This window comes from Oncorhynchus nerka, linkage group LG12 (assembly GCF_034236695.1).
Source record: "Oncorhynchus nerka isolate Pitt River linkage group LG12, Oner_Uvic_2.0, whole genome shotgun sequence".
Classification (NCBI taxonomy): domain Eukaryota; kingdom Metazoa; phylum Chordata; class Actinopteri; order Salmoniformes; family Salmonidae; genus Oncorhynchus; species Oncorhynchus nerka.
Genome location: NC_088407.1, coordinates 15562610 through 15582486, shown reverse-complemented (window position 1 = coordinate 15582486; position 19877 = coordinate 15562610). Strand labels below are relative to the sequence as shown.

At 43.5% G+C, this 19877-nt stretch overlaps 1 protein-coding gene across 1 annotated transcript; it reads right to left on the bottom strand.

Moving 5' to 3' along the window:
* Positions 1-14248: 14248 nt before the first annotated feature.
* On the bottom strand, positions 14249-19575 carry LOC115137881 (ras-like protein family member 11A-like). The gene is made up of 5 exons (XM_029674159.2): positions 18955-19575; positions 18106-18162; positions 17858-17940; positions 16568-16738; positions 14249-16403 (listed from the first exon to the last, which is right to left on the bottom strand). The coding sequence occupies exons 1-5, from the start codon at positions 19103-19105 to the stop codon at positions 16101-16103; spliced, it is 765 nt and encodes a 254-aa protein (XP_029530019.1). The 5' UTR covers positions 19106-19575; the 3' UTR covers positions 14249-16100.
* Between the last annotated feature and the right edge of the window lie 302 nt (positions 19576-19877).

Here is a 19877-nt window from a genome sequence, read left to right as displayed (position 1 = left end):
TGTTTCAGCATGTTACATTGAAAGTGGCTAATATTGTTTTTATTCGATCACAATTCCCACAGTAAAGGGAAACATTCATAGTGTTCACTAACAGAGAAAGCTCTAAAAAGTTGAGAGAAGTTCAATCTCGTGCTTCTCTGTGCTGGCTGATATTTCTTCTGTGCAGCACTCCCGGGGAAGCTGCTTAGAGGGAACATCGGTCATAGAGCGAAACGGAGAACGCTATTGTGTTGGTGAGAGTCTCCCCTTTCCACAGTGGGGTCATATTAGTTTGTAGCTCAAACAGTTCAGACGCTACAGACAGACGTTGTCACATCAGCGTTACCCACTTCAGATGAGTCCTGTTGGGCTTGTGGGGTCGTAGAACAAACCAGAGACCACCATTGTCTTCGTGAGAGTCTCATCTTTCCATAAATTGGTCATATTTTCTAGGCCAAACCGTTTGGATGCTACAGACAATTTTATGAGAAGACCGATTTTCGGGATGTCTCCTGGTCTGACAAACGCGTGTTCCACCATAGATGTGGAAGGCCGACATCGGAGGATGTGGTGGATTGAGACACAGCCCAAGCAAAAAAAACTCTATCTTAAAAACTGACGGATTTTGATGGGGATTTAAAAAATACATGTTACTTAGATTGACACACGGGTGCGTCAATAGACTCTTAAGGATTTTAATAGGCCTTACATGTAGATACTGTAGCTACTCAGTGAAGCCTGTAAGTGTGAGTTTCCATAGCTGATAGATATTGTCAAAACCAAACCACCCAGAAGGGTCCTAGATGAGTGAATGACTGCTAAAAAATATATTTTTTAGTTCCAAATGGCAACCTATTCCCTATATAGTGCACTACAGAGCCCTGTGTGTTGTTAAGTATTGTTGAGTTGAGTGTTGTTAAGTTGTTCTTGAGCTGAGTGTTGTTGAGTTGTTGTTGAGTTGAGTATTGTTAAGTTGTTCTTGAGCTGAGTGTTGTTGAGTTGATGTTGAGTGTTGTTGAGTTGATGTTGAGTGTTGTTGAGTTGAGTATCGTTGAGTTGTTGAGTTGAGTATTGTTGGGCGTTGTTGAGTTGTTGTTGAGTGTTAAGTGTTGTTGAGTTGTTGTTGAGTTCAGTACTGTTGAGTTGAGTATGGTTGAGTATTGTTGAGTTGTTGTTGAGTTGAGTTGAGTATTGTTGAGTTGAGTATTGTTAAGTTGTTCTTGAGCTGAGTGTTGTTGAGTTGAGTATTGTTGAGTTGTTGAGTTGAGAATTGTTGAGTTGTTGTTGGGAGTTAAGTGTTGTTGAGTTGTTGTTGAGTTCAGTACTGTTGAGTTGAGTATTGTTGAGTTGTTGTTGAGTGTTGTTGAGTTGTTGTTGAGTGTTGTTAAGTGTTGTTGAGTTGTTGTTGAGTTCAGTACTGTTGAGTTGAGTATTGTTGATTTGTTGTTGAGTGTTGTTGAGTTGTTGTTGAGTGTTGTTAAGTGTTGTTGAGTTCAGTACTGTTGAGTTGAGTATTGTTGATTTGAGTATTGTTGAGTTGTTGTTGAGTGTTGTTGAGTTGTTGTTGAGTGTTGTTAAGTGTTGTTGAGTTCAGTACTGTTGAGTTGAGTATTGTTGAGTTGAGTATTGTTGAGTGTTGTTGAGTTCTCTGGAAGAGATTTTAGAGGGACAATCTGGAATTGGAAAAACAACAATGGCTAAAAGTCTGAAATCCCAGATTGACCCTTTATATAAACAGACTGATTTTGAAGCAGTCCAGTGTCTCGCCACTAATTCCACCAAAATGATCAAACATCATGGTTTCTAATTGATATCCATTAAATAGAAGGTGACTGGCTATCCATCATGTCTTTCAATCTTTCAGCAGTGTGTGTGTGTGTGTGTGTGTCTGTGCTCACTGTGACTTAGTAGGGGCGAGGGTTGAGTTGAGGTTTTGAGGCCCAAAATAGAAATACTTTAACTCTGTTTTGTGGTGATATGTGTATGGTTAAGGTAAGGGTTTAGGAGGCTGAGCTGGTCCTAGATCAGTGCATACACTGCCAACTGTCTGTGGTGCTGTGGTATCAGAAAAATCGGTCAGCTGTGTGTATATTGGTACAGTATGCATGGATCATAAATCAACTGACGAAACACACACAAGCACACGCACACGCACACACACACACACATTGAGGATCGGCCAGCATTCCATTAAACCCATAATTCCCTGTATTTAGAGCCTCTGAACTACAAATGATTTCTCAGCAAACAGTGAATTTGGAGATAAGCCCATAGAAGCAAATATGTCTCTCAATCTTTATCTTCAAACAGACCAAATATGTCCACGTCTCTCAATCTTTAAACAGACCAAATATGTCCATGTTATCTTAATTGTTATCTCTGAACAGACCAAATATGTCCATGTCTCTCAATCTTTATCTTCAAACATACCAAATATGTTCATGTTATCTTAATCATTATCTCTGAACATATCAAATATGTCCACGTCTCTCAATCATTATCTCTGAACATATCAAATATGTCCATGTTATCTCAATCATGATCTCTGAACATATCAAATATGTCCATGTTATCTCAATCATGATCTCTGAACATATCAAATATGTCCATGTTATCTCAATCATTATCTCTGAACATATCAAATATGTCCATGTTATCTCAATCATTATCTCTGAACATATCAAATATGTCCATGTTATCTCAATCATGATCTCTGAACATATCAAATATGTCCATGTTATCTCAATCATTATCTCTGAACAGACCAAATATGTCCATGTTATCTTAATCATTATCTCTGAACAGACCAAATATGTCCATGTTATCTTAATCATTATCTCTGAACAGACCAAATATGTCATTGTTATCGTAATCATTATCTCTGAACAGACCAAATATGTCCATGTTATCTTAATCATTATCTCTGAACAGACCAAATATGTCCATGTTATCTTAATCATTATCTTAATCATTATCTTAATTGTTATCTCAATCATTATCATAATCGTTATCTTAATCGTTATCTTAATCATCATTTTAGTCATCATCCCAATCATTATCTTAATTGTCATTTTAGTCATCATCCCAATCATTATGCCAATCATTATCTTAATCATTATCTTAATCATTATGCAAATCATTATCTTAATCATTATCTTAATCATTATGTCAATCATTATCTTAATCATTATCTTAATCATTATCTTAATCGTTATCTCTGACCAGATGGTGTGTCTGGTATATAAGACTCCACTCACACCAGATAATAACTGAACATCAGCCAGTTCTGTTTAAAATAATACTAATATAAATATATAATATATATATTTATATATATAATACACACTATCGTTCAAAAGTTTGGGGTCACTTAGAAATGTCCTTGTTTTTGATATCCACATTTTTTGTCCATTAAAATGACATCAAATTGATCATAAATAGTGTAGACATTTGTAACGTTGTAAATGACTATTGCAACTGGAAATGGCTGACTTTGAATGGAGTATCTACATGGGCGTACAGAGGCCCATTATCAGCAATCATCACTCCTGTGTTCCAATGACACGTTGTGTTAGCTAATCCAAGTTTATCATTTGAAAAGGCTAATTGATCATTAGAAAACCATTTTGCAATTATGTTAGCACAGCTGAAAACTGTTGTTCTGATTAAAGATGCAATAAAACTGTCTTTCTTTAGACTAGTTGAATTTGTGGAGCATCAGAATTTGTGGGTTCGATTACAGGCTCAAAATGACCAGAAACAAAGGACTTTCTTCTGAAACTCATCAGTCTGTTCTTGTTCTGAGAAATGTATGCTATTCCATGTGAGAAATGAAGGCTGTTCCATGTGAGAAATGTATGCTATTCCATGTGAGAAATGAAGGCTGTTCCATGTGAGAAATGAAGGCTGTTCCATGTGAGAAATGAAGGCTGTTCCATGTGAGAAATGAAGGCTGTTCCATGTGAGAAATGAAGGCTGTTCCATGTGAGAAATGAAGGCTGTTCCGTGTAAGAAATGAAGGCTCTTCCATGTGAGAAATGAAGGCTGTTCCATGTGAGAAATGAAGGCTGTTCCATGTGAGAAACATTTGCCCAATAAGCACCTGTTGTCTCTCAAATACATCTTTACAGTTGTCAGCTAGCTAGCTAATTGGAGTCTTATTAGCCATAGAGGTGACATCAATCAAAATACCTCAAAGATGGTAACAAGAGATGGTATGAAGAACAAGATACGGCGAGAGCTGAAACAACCCGTCTATGATTCACCACACAGCAGCTTTTTGTCATTGTTGGAAAAGCAATTCTATATATATATATTCTGACCGTTCAGAATCACAACAACACACATCGTTGTCGTGACGATGTCAACCCGCCCGTCTATAGACAGTGGTTTAATCAGTGGACAGACGTCTTGTGATGAGACCCGCTTATTGACTGCCTGCTAAGCTGTGATCCTTTATCACTTATCTAAACCCCAGATTCAAGTGAAAGTCCAAAGTCTTTCGTAGGGAAAAGTGGTGTGTGTGTGTGTGTTGGCTGCCTCAGTGTTCATACATCAGTCAGTTTGATAGGCACGCTCAGAGGTCTGACACACTGATATGACTTCTACCCCCCACCCCTCTGTCTCTCTTTATGTCTTTCTTCTTTCTCTCCACTTGTTCTCACTCTAACCCTTCTCTCTCATCTGCTGCTCTGCCCTTTCACTCTCTCTCTCCTCTCTCTCTTTCTTGTTTTCTGTCTTCAACTCTCCCCTGCTCTCTGTCACCCACTTGCACCACCCCAACCCCATCACTCTCACCCTTAATCTCTGCTCATTCCTCTCTCCCCTGGCCTCTCTCTCTCACACTTATATGTCTCCCCTGGCCTCTCTCTCTCTGCCTTATCTGTCTCCCCTGGCCTCTCTCTCTCTCTCTCCCTTATCTGTCTCCCCTGGCCCCTCTCTCTCTCTCCTGGCCTCTCTCTCTCTCTCCTGGCCTCTCTCTCTCTCCCCTGGCCTCTCTCTCTCTCCTGGCCTCTCTCTCTCTCCCCTGGCCTCTCTCTCTTTCTCTCTCCTGGTCTCTCTCTCTCCTGGCCTCTCTCTCTCTCTCTCTCTCTCCTGGCCTCTCTCTCTCTCTCTCCCCTCTCTCTCTCTCTCCCCTGGCCTCTCTCTCCCCTGGCCTCTCTCCCCTCTCTCTCTCTCCCCTCTCTCTCTCTCTCTCACCTGGCCTCTCCCTCCCCTCCTCCCCTGCCCCATCCCTATTTCCCAATGTAATCCCTTAATCTATTCAATTCAATTCAAGGGGCTTTATTGGCATGGGAAACATATGTTAACATTGCCAAAGCAAGTGAAGTAGATAATAAACAAAAGTGAAATAAACCATACAAATGAACAGTAAACATTACACTCATAGAAGTTCCAAAAGAATAAAGACATTTCAAATGTCATATTATGTCTATATATAGTGTTGTAACGATGTGCAAATAAATTACAAAAGGGAAAATAATTAAACATAAATATGGGTTGTATTTACAATAGTGTTTGTTCTTCACTGGTTGCCCTTTTCTTGTGGCAACAGTTCACAAATCTTGCTGTTGTGATGGCACATTGTGGTATTTCACCCAGTAAATATGGGAGTTTATCAAAATTGGGTTTGTTTTTGAATTCTTTGTGGATCTGTGTAATCTGATGGAAATATGTGTCTCTAATATGGTCATACATTGGGCAGGAGGTTAGAAAGTGCAGCTCAGTTTCCACCTCCTTTTGTGGGCAGTGTGCACATACCCTGTCTTCTCTTGAGAGCCAGGTCTGCCTATGGCGGACTTTCTCAATAGCAAGGCTATGCTCACTGAGTCTGTACATAGTCAAAGCTTTCCTTAAATTTGGGTCAGTCACAGTGGTCAGGTATTCTGCCGCTGTGTACTCTCTGTTTCGGGCCAAATAGCATTCTAGTTTGTTCTGATTTTTTTGTTAATTCTTTCCAATGTGTAATTCACTTTTTGTTTTCTAACGATTTAGTTAGGTCTAATTGTGTTGCTGTCCTGGGGCTCTGTGGGGTCTGTTTGTGTTTGTGAACAGAGCCCCAGAACCAGCTTACTTAGGGGACTCTTCTCCAGGTTCATCTTTCTGAAGGTGATGGCTTTGTTATGGAAGGTTTTGGAATCACTTCATTTTAGGTGGTTGTAGAATTTAACAGCTCTTTTTTCTTTGGTGGATTTTGATAATTAGAGGGTATTGGTGTTTGGTATTTTATTAGGATCCCCATTAGCTGTTGCAAAAGCAGCAGCTACTCTTCCTGGGGTCCAACACAAAACATGAAACATAATACAGAATGACATAATGCAGAACATCATCAGACAAGAACAGCTCAAGGACAGAACTACATACATTTTTTTTTAAAGGCACACATAACCTACATATCACTGCACACACAAACTATCTAGGTCAAATAGGGGAGAGGCATTGTGCCACGAGGTGTTGCTTTATCTGTTTTTTTAAACCCAGATTTGCTGTTTATTTGAGCAAAATGAGATGGAAGGAAGTTCCATGTAATAAGAGCTCTATATAATTCTGTACATTTTCTTGAATTTGTTCAGGATTTGGGGACTATGAAAAGACCCCTGGTGGCATATCTGGGTTTCAGCCTAATTCTGGATATTTTTGTATAATTTTGCATGCAGAGTCTCAATTTGGTGTTTGTCCCATTTTGTGAATTATTGGTTGGTGAGCGGACCCCAGACCTCACAACCATAAAGGGCAATGGGTTCTATAACTGATTCAAGTATTTTTAGCCAGATCCTAATTGGTATGTCAAATTGTATGCTCCTTTTGATGGCATAGAATGCCCTTCTAGTTTTTTGTGTGCTCTAGGGCAACAGTGTCTAGATGGAGTTTGGATTTGTCGTCCTGGCAACTGGACCTTTTTTGGAACACCATTATTTTGGTCTTACTGAGATTTACTGTCAGGGTCCAGGTCTGACAGAATCTGTGCAGAAGATCTAGGTGCTGCTGTAGGCCCTCCTTGGTTGGGGACAGAAGCACCAGATCATCAGCAAACAGTGGACATTTGACTCCAGATTCTAGTAGGGTGAGACCGGGTGCTGGAGACTGTTCTATAGTGCCCTCGACAATACGTTTATATAAATGTTGAAGAGGGCTGGGCTTAAGCTGCATCCCTGTCTCACCCCACGGCCCTGTGGAAGGAAATGTGTGTTTTTAGCCAATTTAACCGCACACTTGTTGTTTGTGTACATGGATTTTAAAATGTTGTATGTTTTTCCCCCAACACCACTTTCCATCAATATGTATAGCAGACCCTCATGCCAAATTGAGTCAAAAGCTTTTTCAAAATCAACAAAGCATGAGAAGACTTTGTCTTTGTTTTGTTTGTTTTTTGTCAATTAGGGTGTGCAGGGTGAATGTGTGGTCTGTCGTATGGTAATTTAGTAAAAAGATGATTTGACATTTGCTCATTGTTTTCACTGAGGAAATGTATGAATCTGCTGTTAATGATAATGCAGAGGATATTCCCAAGGTTACTGTTGACGCATAATCCCATGGTAGTTATTGGGGTCAAATTTGTCTCCCCTTTGGATTGGAGTTATCACTCCTTGGTTCCAAATATTGGGGAAGATGCCAGAGCTAAGGATGATGTTAAAAAGTTTTAGTATAGCCAATTGTAATTTGTTATCTGTATATTTGATCATTTTATTGAGGATACCATCAACACCACATGCCTTTTTGGGTTGGAGGGTTTGTATTTTGTCCTGTAGTTCATTCAAGGTAATTAGAGAATCTAGTGGGTTCTGGTCGTCTTTAATAGTTGATTCTAAGATTTGTATTTGATCATGTGTATGTTTTTGCTGTTTGTTCTTTGTTATAGGGCCAATAAGATTGGGGAAGAGGTTTGTCCAAACATCTCCATTTTGGAAAGATAATTGTTTGTGTTGTTTGTTTAGTGTTTTCCAATTTTCCCAGAAGTGGTTAGAGTCTATTGATTCTTCAATTGCATTGAGCTGATTTCTGACATGCTGTTCCTTCTTTTTCCGTAGTGTATTTCTGTATTGTTTTAGTGATTCACCATAGTGAAGGCGTAGACTCAGGTTTTCTGGGTCTCTAGGTTTTTAGTTGGATAGGTTTCTCAATGTCTTTCTTATGTTTTTTGCATTCTTCATCAAACCATTTGTCATTGTTGTTCATTTTCTTTAGTTTTCTGTTTGAAATGTTTAGATTTGATAGGGAAGTTGAGAGGTCAAATGTACTGTTTAGGTTTTCTACTTCCAAGTTTACACCTTCACTATAACATTTTGTCCAGGAAGTTGTCTAAAAGGGATTGAATTTGTTGTTGCCTAAATGTTTTTTTGGTAGATTTCCACCCTATTTTCCTTCCATCTATAGCATTTCTTAATATTATTCAGCTCCTTTGGCTTTGGTGCCTCATGATTGAGCACTGCTCTGTTCAAGTAGACTGTGATTTTGCTGTGATCGGACAGGGGTGTCAGTGGGCTGACTGTGAACGCTCGGAGAGACTCTAGGTTGAGGTCAGTGATAAAGTAGTCTACAGTACTACTGCAAAAGAGATGAGCTATAGGTGTACCTACCATAGCAGTCCCCTCGAAGCCTACCATTGACTATGTACATACCCAGCGTGCGAAAGAGCAGCAGGAGTTGTGAACCATTTTTTTGTTATGTTGTTGTAGTTGTGTCTAAGGGGGTCAAATGGGGGAGGGAATGCTGTCACCTCCTGATAGCTGTTTGTCCCAGTTTGCTGAGGGTGTCAGGTTCTTGTGCAGTTCTGGCGTTGAGGTTGCCACAGACTAGTACATGTCACTGGGCCTGGAAATGACTGATTTCACCCTCTAGGATGGAGAAGCTGTCTTCATTAAAGTATGGGGATTCTATTGGGGGGATATAGGTATCACACATGAGGACATTTTTCTCTGTTGAGATCATTTCCTTTTGAATTTCTAGCCAAATGTAAAATGTTCCTGTTTTGATTAATTTAGTAAAGTGAGTTAGGTCTGCTCTATACCAAATTAGCATACCCCCTGAGTCCCTTCCCTGTTTCACACCTGGTAGTTTGGTGGATGGGATTACCAGCTGTCTGTAACCTAGAGGGCAACCAGTGGGTCCATCTCCTCTATACCATGTTTCTTGTAGGATGAAAATGTCTGTATTTCCTGCTCTCCATCCCCTCCCCCCTCATCCCAGATTCTCTCATCCCAGGAGGTTATTCTCTTTCTCCCTTGCCCCCTCTCTCTCTCTCCCTCTCCTCACTCTATTTCTCTCTCTCTCTCTCTCCTCTCTCTCTCTCCTCTCCTCACTCTATTTCTCTCTCTCTCTCTGTCTCCTCTCCTCTCTCTTTCTCCTCCTCATCCACCCCCTCAACTCATCCCAGGAGGTTATTGTCTGGTTGAGTGTTCTCCCGGTCTCCAAACCACCACATCCTGCCTAATCTGATAACGAGAGGCGCTGACAACCTCGCCCTCTCTAACACACTCACACACACACATAGACACACATAAACACACACACACACACACACACACACACACACACACACGTAGACACACACACTAACGAGACCAACAGCTGTTCCATGTACAGGAACACGTTCCTTTAGAACACATTCCATGTTCCATGTTCTAATCCCTCTCATAATGAGACTTCCCATATTCATCACATTTTATTGAAGAGCTCTCTCACAACTATCCTGCTTTCACAGTGATAGAGACATACTAGAGATGCTAGTTTACAGGTCAAGAGGAGTAGGAGGAAGTTGGAAGCTCTCCCTCTGATGGTAAGATTCAGAGGGTAAACTGATCCTGGATCTGTCGGGGAGATTCTGCCCCAAGCGAGGGCGAGGCCCATTATCAGAAGACAGGAAGTTATCAATTTGATCTGTCAAGGAGAATGATCTCATTGGTTAATCTGTCAAAGGGAGTGATCTCATTGGCTATGTTGTCAACAATGGTGGTGAGGGACAGGAGAGAGTTGTCCAGTGGACTGCTTATTGCGGTATAGGGAAGGTGAATGTTGTTATCACACACATGGACACACCCTCTTTGAGATGCTTGACAGAAAATGATTAATAGCTTTTTTTGTGTTATGTTTTGAAATAAATAGCCCTTTATTGAATATTTTAGTCAGTGAATTCATTGGCAAAATGTAGCTTATTGTTGTACCATTTCAGTAATCTTTTCTTTTTGGTACTATTGCAACCAAGCCTCCCAGATGAGGCCCAAGGCGACAGCACCAGTTCCACTGCAGTCCCAAGAGGAATCCAACAACAAACAAGACTGTATCCATCATCAGGCCATGTCAGAGACTGTTACATTCTCACACACACACACACACAAATACACACACGTACACACACACACACACACACACACACACACACACACACACACACACACACACACATACACACACACACACACATACACACACACCTTGAAAAACAAGGAAGGGAAAGATCAACAGAGTTGACGTGGAAAAATTCCCAAATGTGGCAATCTCCACAAACTCATACACACACCAGAATGATTCCTCCCGTGGACCTAGTAAAACAGCATATGGAAGCTATTCAACTTCCCAGGTAGATTGGAGCTCAGAGAGGGAACGAGGCAGACAGGATTGTGCGTGTCTATGTGTGTAAGTGAAAGAAAAGGGGAAGAAGGAGGGTTTATGTTCATCATTCAATACTGAGCCTTCGGGATGTGTGTGTGTGTTCTTGTGAACCATCTGTGTGTATTTATGCATGCAAGACAGGCAAGTGTGTTTCTGCTAATGTGGGAACTGGTAACCAGAGGCTTTCACAGATTCCCATTCATTCCTTATCTTGTGTGTGTGTGTGTGTGTGTGTGTGTGTGTGATCCACTGTGGGCCAAGGCCAACTAATAATAGAGGAACAGTTCGTCCTCACCGTCAGACAGTGATATCCATGACAGATTTGGCCCTCTGTGCTGTGTGAGCCCTCAGGAAGATACTCTGAGATAAAATAATGAGATAATACAAGACTTGCAGAGAGCTGTGTTCAGAGCTCTTCTTCTATGGTGGGCTGGGTACATGTTGCTACTGTCAGAGCTCTTCTTCTGTGGTGGGCTGGGTACATGTTGCTACTGTCAGAGCTCTTTTTCTATGGTGGGCCGGGGCCATGTGGCTACTGTCAGAGCTCTTCTTCTGTGGTGGGCTGGGTACATGTTGCTACTGTCAGAGCTCTTTTTCTATGGTGGGCCGGGGCCATGTGGCTACTGTCAGAGCTCTTCTTCTATGGTGGGCCGGGGCCATGTTGCTACTGTCAGAGCTCTTTTTCTATGGTGGGCCGGGGCCATGTGGCTACTGTCAGAGCTCTTCTTCTATGGTGGGCCGGGGCCATGTTGCTACTGTCAGAGCTCTTCTTCTATGGTGGGCCGGGGCCATGTGGCTACTGTCAGAGCTCTTCTTCTATGGTGGGCTGGGTACATGTTGCTACTGTCAGAGCTCTTCTATGGTGGGCCGAATCCATGTTGCTACTGTCAGAGCTCTTCTTCTGTGGTGGGCTGGGTACATGTTGCTACTGTCAGAGCTCTTCTTCTATGGTGGGCCGGGGCCATGTGGCTACTGTCAGAGCTCTTCTTCTATGGTGGGCCGGGGCCATGTTGCTACTGTCAGAGCTCTTCTTCTATGGTGGGCTGGGTACATGTTGCTACTGTCAGAGCTCTTCTTCTATGGTGGGCTGGGTACATGTTGCTAATGTAAGAGCTCTTCTTCTGTGGTGGGCTGGGTACATGTTGCTAATGTCAGAGCTCTTCTTCTATGGTGGGCCGGGGCCATGTGGCTACTGTCAGAGCTCTTCTATGGTGGGCCGAATCCATGTTGCTACTATCAGAGCTCTTCTTCTATGGTGGGCCGGGGCCATGTTGCTACTGTCAGAGCTCTTCTTCTATGGTGGGCCGGGGCCATGTTGCTACTGTCAGAGCTCTTCTTCTATGGTGGGCCGGGGGCCATGTGGCTACTGTCAGAGCTCTTCTTCTATGGTGGGCTGGGTACATGTTGCTACTGTCAGAGCTCTTCTATGGTGGGCCGAATCCATGTTGCTACTGTCAGAGCTCTTCTTCTGTGGTGGGCTGGGTACATGTTGCTACTGTCAGAGCTCTTCTTCTGTGGTGGGCCGGGGCCATGTGGCTACTGTCAGAGGTCTTCTATGGTGGGCCGAATCCATGTTGCTACTGTCAGAGTTCTTCTTCTGTGGTGGGCTGGGTACATGTTGCTACTGTCAGAGCTCTTCTATGGTGGGCCGAATCCATGTTGCTACTGTCAGAGCTCTTCTTCTATGGTGGGCCGAATCCATGTTGCTACTGTCAGAGCTCTTCTTCTGTGGTGGGCTGGGTACATGTTGCTACTGTCAGAGCTCTTCTATGGTGGGCTGGGTCCATGTTGCTACTGTCAGAGCTCTTCTTCTATGGTGGGCCGAATCCATGTTGCTACTGTCAGAGTTCTTCTTCTATGGTGGGCTGGGTACATGTTGCTACTGTCAAAGCTCTTTTTCTATGGTGGGCCGGGGCCATGTGGCTACTGTCAGAGCTCTTCTTCTATGGTGGGCCGGGGCCATGTTGCTACTGTCAGAGCTCTTCTATGGTGGGCCGGGGCCATGTGGCTACTGTCAGAGCTCTTCTTCTATGGTGGGCTGGGTACATGTTGCTACTGTCAGAGCTCTTCTATGGTGGGCCGGGTCATGTTGCTACTGTCAGAGCTCTTCTTCTGTGGTGGGCTGGGTACATGTTGCTACTGTCAGAGCTCTTCTATGGTGGGCCGAGTACATGTTGCTACTGTCAGAGCTCTTCTATGGTGGGCCGGGCCATGTTGCTACTGTCAGAGCTCTTCTTCTGTGGTGGGCTGGGTACATGTTGCTACTGTCAGAGCTCTTCTATGGTGGGCTGGGTACATGTTGCTCCTGTCAGAGCTCTTCTATGGTGGGCCGGGTACATGTTGCTACTGTCAGAGCTCTTCTATGGTGGGCCGGGGCCATGTGGCTACTGTCAGAGCTCTTCTTCTATGGTGGGCCGGGCCATGTTGCTACTGTCAGAGCTCTTCTTCTATGGTGGGCTGGGTACATGTTGCTACTGTCAGAGCTCTTCTATGGTGGGCCGGGTCCATGTTGCTACTGTCAGAGCTCTTCTTCTATGGTGGGCCGGGCCATGTTGCTACTGTCAGAGCTCTTCTTCTATGGTGGGCTGGGTACATGTTGCTACAGTCAGAGCTCTTCTATGGTGGGCCGGGTCCATGTTGCTACTGTCAGAGCTCTTCTTCTATGGTGGGCTGGGTACATGTTGCTACTGTCAGAGGTCTTCTATGGTGGGCCGGGTCCATGTTGCTACTGTCAGAGCTCTTCTTCTATGGTGGGCCGGGCCATGTTGCTACTGTCAGAGCTCTTCTTCTGTGGTGGACTGGGTACATGTTGCTACTCTCAGAGCTCTTCTTCTATGGTGGGCTGGGTACATGTTGCTACTGTCAGAGCTCTTCTTCTATGGTGGGCTGGGTACATGTTGCTACTGTCAGAGCTCTTCTTCTATGGTGGGCCGGGCCATGTTGCTACTGTCAGAGCTCTTCTTCTATGGTGGGCTGGGTACATGTTGCTACTGTCAGAGCTCTTCTTCTGTGGTGGGCCGGAGCATGTTGCTACTGTCAGAGCTCTTCTTCTGTGGTGGGCCGCGGCCATGTTGCTACTGTCAGAGTTCTTCTTCTATGGTGGGCCGAATCCATGTTGCTACTGTCAGAGCTCTTCTTCTGTGGTGGGCTGGGTACATGTTGCTACTGTCAGAGCTCTTCTTCTGTGGTGGGCCGGGGCCATGTTGCTACTGTCTGGCTCATCTGGTAGGTATTCAGACATACTTGGAGGGAAATAATGGTAAACATGCATCCCAAATGGCATCCTATTTCCTACATAGTGCACTACTTTGAACAGAGCCTATTCTGGATATAGTGTGTTACTTTTGACCACCTGGGCCCATAGTAGTGCACTATATATGGAATATTGTGCCATTTGGGATAAAAGCTTAAATATTAAGCGTTTCTGTTACTATTTGTAACATATGTGTCATTATTGGTTGGTAAGTCACGCTGTGGTATTACAGGCTGACTGTTGGCTCTGAGAGGATAGCTGGAATGAGGGCTCCGGTGCCAGGGGCATACCGGAAGAGGGTCTTTATAATGGCTGTGTGTGTGTGTGTTGCTGAGAGACAGGAAGAGAAGGAAATTAAAATGGTTGAAGAATGAGGTCAATTACTTCTCTCTCATTTTTGACGTCAAACAAGTTCAAATTTCTTTATTAGCATTTATAAACTACATCTCAAGCATCTTGGTTGTGTTAAATAGAGCAGCAAAACGGCTTAGAACACTTTCAGAGAAAACAATACAAGTGTTTCTTATAGAACAAGTCCAGGTAGTCCCTCCTTGTTTAAGTCCATTTTGTCCCTAATGAACATGACCCAGCAAAGCGATACTCAGCCACTATAGTGAAATTAATCCTTCTACTGGCACACAATGAGACTGATTAATTTTATAGGTCAAAGGCCAGAGGTTAAAAGTTTGTGGTGTTTGTCTCTCTATGGAGGTGGTTGGGGGCAACGACCAGATTCACAGAAACCAGTTCCAGATGCTGAGGAATGTGTCGTTATCGGAACACTGTGCCCCAGTAACCCTAACCCTGACCCTGTGCCCCAGGCGTTCTTGTGTGTATCCGTGCGAGTCTGGGGGAACTGGGCGCTCCCTAACCTCTGGTGTGTTCCACAAAACTCTGACACAGCAGATAGAGGTGAAAGGTCATGAGAACTCCGATTTGACATGTCTCTCCAATGGGTCAGTCCCAAATGGCTCCCGATATAGTGCACTACATTTGACCAGAGCCCTGTGGGTAGTGCACTATATAGGAAATAGGGTGCCATTTGGAACACAAGCCCATGTCTCCTTCCTCTCTGGCTTCTTATTAAAAATATATATCTGTCCAAAATGGAGCCTGTGTACATGTTGCTCTAAAGGGTCCTGACTAGGGTGGCAAAATTACAGTAACTTTCCCCCCCAAATACCCCTGGTTTTCCAGAAATCCTGCTTATTCCCTCCTTATTCCAGGAAAGTTCCAACCAGGATTTCTGGTAAACCCAGAAATGTAGGAAAAGTTAGCAGACATTTGCAAGCAGTAACACTAGGCTGAAGTTCCCCCTATAAGCTCTGATCTATGTTCATGCTAGTGCTAATGGTAGGGTAAACTGATCCTAGATCTGTGGTTAGAGACTGTTCAGAGGGAATCAGGTTGGTTCAGATAAGTACAGACCAGGATGGTCCTCTGTAGCCCAGCAGGTAGAGCATGGCGCTTGTAATGCCAGGGTTGTGGGTTCAATTCCCAGGTCCACCCATAGGTAAAAATGTATGTACGCATGACTGTAAGTCTCTTTGGATAAAAGAGTCTGCTAAAAAACAGATCCTATTTAAAATGTGAAAGGACATGTAATTGCTAAATAAACATTTGATTAACCATGACCTATCCATGTTTTTCATATTGAAAATATATTAGTTGCTTCTCAAACGCACCCAATTCCCTACATAGTGCGCTACTTAGGCCCTGGATGAAAGTAGTTCACTAAATTGGGAATAGGGTGCAACCCATCGGTTTGTTTTGCTTCTGGGTACAGTACATTTTCAGATGACATTCATTCAATACAAATGTATCAGAAGCAAGAAGAGTAGGCTAGTGAGTGACAGCTCAGATCGAATAGCAGATCTCAGAGTAGCCTATGATTGGTCCGTTAGGCCTGTCAGTCAAAGTCAGTATTTCAGGTTCCTCTGTCACCATTGGTCAGATTGTCAGAATGGTATGTGATGTCACAAGCCTCATAGCACACTGTTCTGTTGGTAGTATTGGGCCTTGCTGTCTCTTTGCCATTCCTTCCACAAGGGGAACCTCTTTATCTTAATGTTCCATTCCAATCCAAAGAAATACAATATCCGTTGTTTCCCTCTTCTCACTGTTCCAACGAAATGCTCCATTTGAAAAAAAGTGTTCCATTCATTATCATACAACGACATCACAGGAGAGTCAACTGGGCTCAATCCAGAATTCCAATTCCAGAACCCCAAAAAATAAGCATTTTTTCCCCCCATTGTCATCACAAGGTGTTAGTAGAAGACTTTCCCTTAGAGGACAGCACCTGTCGAAACCTCCTCTTCAGCTCCTGCATGTTGGGGGACTTGGGCCGGGCCAGGTGCAGCCCCCCTCTCCTTTTCTCCCCGTTACCCCCACCCAGCGCCCGGCTCACCTCGCCACAGAGGTGCAGGAAGGCGGCGTGGACCCCCTCGTGGTTCTCCCTGGCAGACGCCTCAAAGTACGGCCCACCCAGAGAGGCTGCCAACGTCTCGCCCTCGTCAGCCGGCACCTGGCGGGCACGGAGGAGGTCGCTCTTGTTGCCCACCTGGGAGGAGAGAAGGATTAGAGAAATATTAAGGAGACATCCAGAAATACTTCCTGATAAAATAAAAGGTTATCTATTTAGACACCAGTAAGAGAAGGACATACCTGGAGACTTAAATAATAATAAAAAACATCAAGCTCTCGTAATATAACAGTCAAACCCACCAGTATGACAGGTATGTTCCCTGCAGGGTGGATGCGTCTGACGTGCTGGTAGAGAGGCTGTATGGTTCTATAACTGCTGTGGTCGGTGATGGAGAACACCAGGACGTATCCATCCGCCCAGTAGATAGACCTGTTGATCTGCTCCTGACAATATAGTCCCTCTGCATCATCCTGGGGGGGGGGGGGGGGGGGGTGAAATAGAGCATGCCACATCTGTCTGTCTCTAATACTCAAAACCCACTGGTACAGACTGATGTAGACAGTGATACCTGCCCTCCTACACTATGTATTAGTGTTATTATGAGAAGCCTGCGTGTGGTTGTTACTCTGAGATTATGGAGAACACAGACAGAACGCCCTCTTTACCTCAGATTGTAGTTTTGTTTACAAAACCAGGCCTTTGAACAGGTGGTTAGTTTTCAAAGTGAGTTTGATGAATGAATGCGAGACTCCCTCAGGGAGTTACTGAACTCATCACAATCACTACAGAGAGTAGAGAGAAATGACGGGGATATGCCCTGATACTGGATGTAGGCTCATGTCCACAAAGGGTCTCAAAATAGGAGTGCGGATCAGGTCGTAACCTGCCCATATAATCTCATTCGTTGTGATCTAAAAGGGCGTAACTGATCCCAGATCAGCACTATATTCAGAGGCTTTATAGGGGCCCTGGTCTACTGTAACATGATATATTCTTACTGATAATGAAGACTGCTAAGTGAGGAGATGTTTCCACTTGTCATATCCAGATCTGGGTCAAATACACACACAGGCTACTGTATGTCAAATACACACACAGGCTACTGTATGTCAAATACACACACAGGCTACTGTATGTCAAATACACACACAGGCTACTGTATGTCAAATACACACACAGGCTATTGTATGTCAAATACACACACAGGCTACTGTATGTCAAATACACACACAGGCTACTGTATGTCAAATACTTTTTACAGTTGAACCAATACAATGGAATAGTCAAAGTGCGGTCTGTGTGTTTACATCCAGAAAGAGGTTAGAAGACCTCTATCCCAAAGGGAGACTTGGCATGTCATTTAAAGTATTTGACCCCACGTCTGGTTAGATAGACCCCTAGGCTGTAGCGAGGAGCAGCAGTTACCTTTAGACTAGAGAGACACCGGGGTGTTCCAAATGACACCCTAAATCGCAATGTAGTGCACTTCTTCTGACCAGTGCACATAAGGATCTGGTGAAAAGTAGTGCACTGTATAGAGAATCGGGTACCATTTTTGGACACATCATTGTGTGTTTAGAGAGACCAACCTGTAGAGAGACACAGGGTGTGTCCTGAACCTGTAGTGAGACCTGTTCTCCATCTAGATTGATCTTTCTGGAGTAAAGGGCCCCTGGAAAACAGAGATTAGCAACACGCATGATGGGTAGACATGCAACAAATGAATGATGACGCAACACATTAGGATGCCGTGTACTGACTGATTGTTTTTAAACACAGGAGGCTATAGTAAACTAGTGTATATGAGTGTGCACTGTGAGAATGATACAAATCCTACCTGTGTTTGCCTCATAGTCCCCAATGAACCTCTTGGTCAGAAACCTGACGATCAAAGCTGTGAATGAAACAACGAGATGAATAGTCTCCATTGAGTAACACCTTGAGAATAATACTGCAGGTTACATATCTTTCATTGTTGACATGGCTCCTCAGGTGGTAGAGACGAGCTTCCCGCCAGTCTGTCTGCATCCAGACACACATTTGACCCTATTGCCTACGTAGGGGTTTAGTTAAAAGTAGTGCACTATGGGCCCTGGTGAATTGTAGTGCACTATATAGGGAATTGCTGGCGACACTGTTTACCACTAGCTGTTCAACATGGCACACCAGACATTGTGTAGCCTAGAGGCCAATCCTACAGAGTACAGACATGGCCTAATACAATATCTAAGTCACATGTGTCAAACTCATTCCATGGAGGGCAGTGTCAGCGGGTTTTTGCTCCTCTCTTGTGCTTGATGGATGAATTAAGGTCACTAATTTCTAAAGAACTCCCCTCACCTGGTTGTCTAGTGTTTAATTGAAATGAAAAAAGAAAAACCCGCAGACAACAGGCCCTCCATGGAATGAGTTTCACACCCCTGATCGAAGTGTTAGGTGGAAATATGAATAGGTACAACTTGTTAAAAAAAATCGACATTGATAGTCTGCATAATTGGATTTGTAGCCAATCCGTTTGACAAACTAATGCAAATTCATTATTTTCATTCTAGCCTTCATTCTCTATTCGCATAGGAAAATTACTTAAAAGGTCTAAAATTGATAAACGAAATGTATGTACACACACACTTTCACATTGATTCTCGTTTAGCGCACTTCTCAAAAAGTTATTAACCATGTTCCCTACCTGTTTTCCCGACGTTGCTCGCTCCCAAAACCACAATCTTAACGTTTTTGTTGGGCACGCAGTCTAGAACGGGATACTCCGGTATTGGAACTAGCAGAAAGTTGCTAGAACCACTATTCATTGTTCTCGGAGGGTCGACAAGAAGACGCATTTAGAAGCCCCTTGTGAGTCCAGTCTGCGAATGCCGTTCCTCTTTCTCCTCGTCCTCCCCCCCCCCAACTGCTAAAATATTCCACTGTCTCTCGATACACCCGATCTCGATAAGAACAGAAATTATAATCGTCTCCTCTGGCTGCTACTTCGAAACAATCCTGCATACCGTTTGAAGATCCCTTGCATTGAGTGCCCAAACAAATGGACCTAATCAAGTTTCTTTTGGCGCCCGATCCTAGACCGTTAGGCTATCCGATTGTAGATTGTATCCTTGGAACCGTTATTTCACATAGGATAAATAGAGACAGAGCACCGAACTGTCATGTAAACCATGAAGGACAGACAAGTCAATCCCGCCACTTCCCGAGCAATTGTTAGTCAAGAGAGAGAAGAGTCAGACAAACCGGAGTGGGATGAGCGAGAACGGGGCGTGAATGAGTAGCCTAGCAGATTTGCTGACAGCACAACCCCTACAAATCGCTGACCTGTTAGCATCTGGGCATTTTATCGGTTTAGGATAGGCAAGCATAATGGTGCATATGATATCATTTTGGGGGGTCTTTCCCCCAAATTATTAGCCTACATTTCAAGACAGTCAAATAGGATTCAATGAGTAAACTGAATCAATTGTTGGAATTGAAGGCTAAACACAAACTATTTTAAGAAATAGGACTACAGAGTCATTTAGTTAAACCATTTCCACATATTTTGACGGTTTGCCTCTGTTCTTTGTGACCATGCAGTGGTAGGCTAAACTACAATTTAGTTTT

Excerpts from the sequence above, each read along its gene's own strand:
- LOC115137881 (XM_029674159.2), bottom strand. The coding sequence starts at position 19,105 with ATGCGTCTTCTTGTCGACCCTCCGAGAACAATGAATAGTGGTTCTAGC. Across the intron at positions 17,941-18,105 it reads GGACTATGAGGCAAACACAG|GGGCCCTTTACTCCAGAAAG; the intron begins GTAGGATTTGTA and ends TCTGTTTTCCAG. Across the intron at positions 16,739-17,857 it reads CACCCTGTGTCTCTCTACAG|GATGATGCAGAGGGACTATA; the intron begins GTTGGTCTCTCT and ends CCCCCCCCCCAG.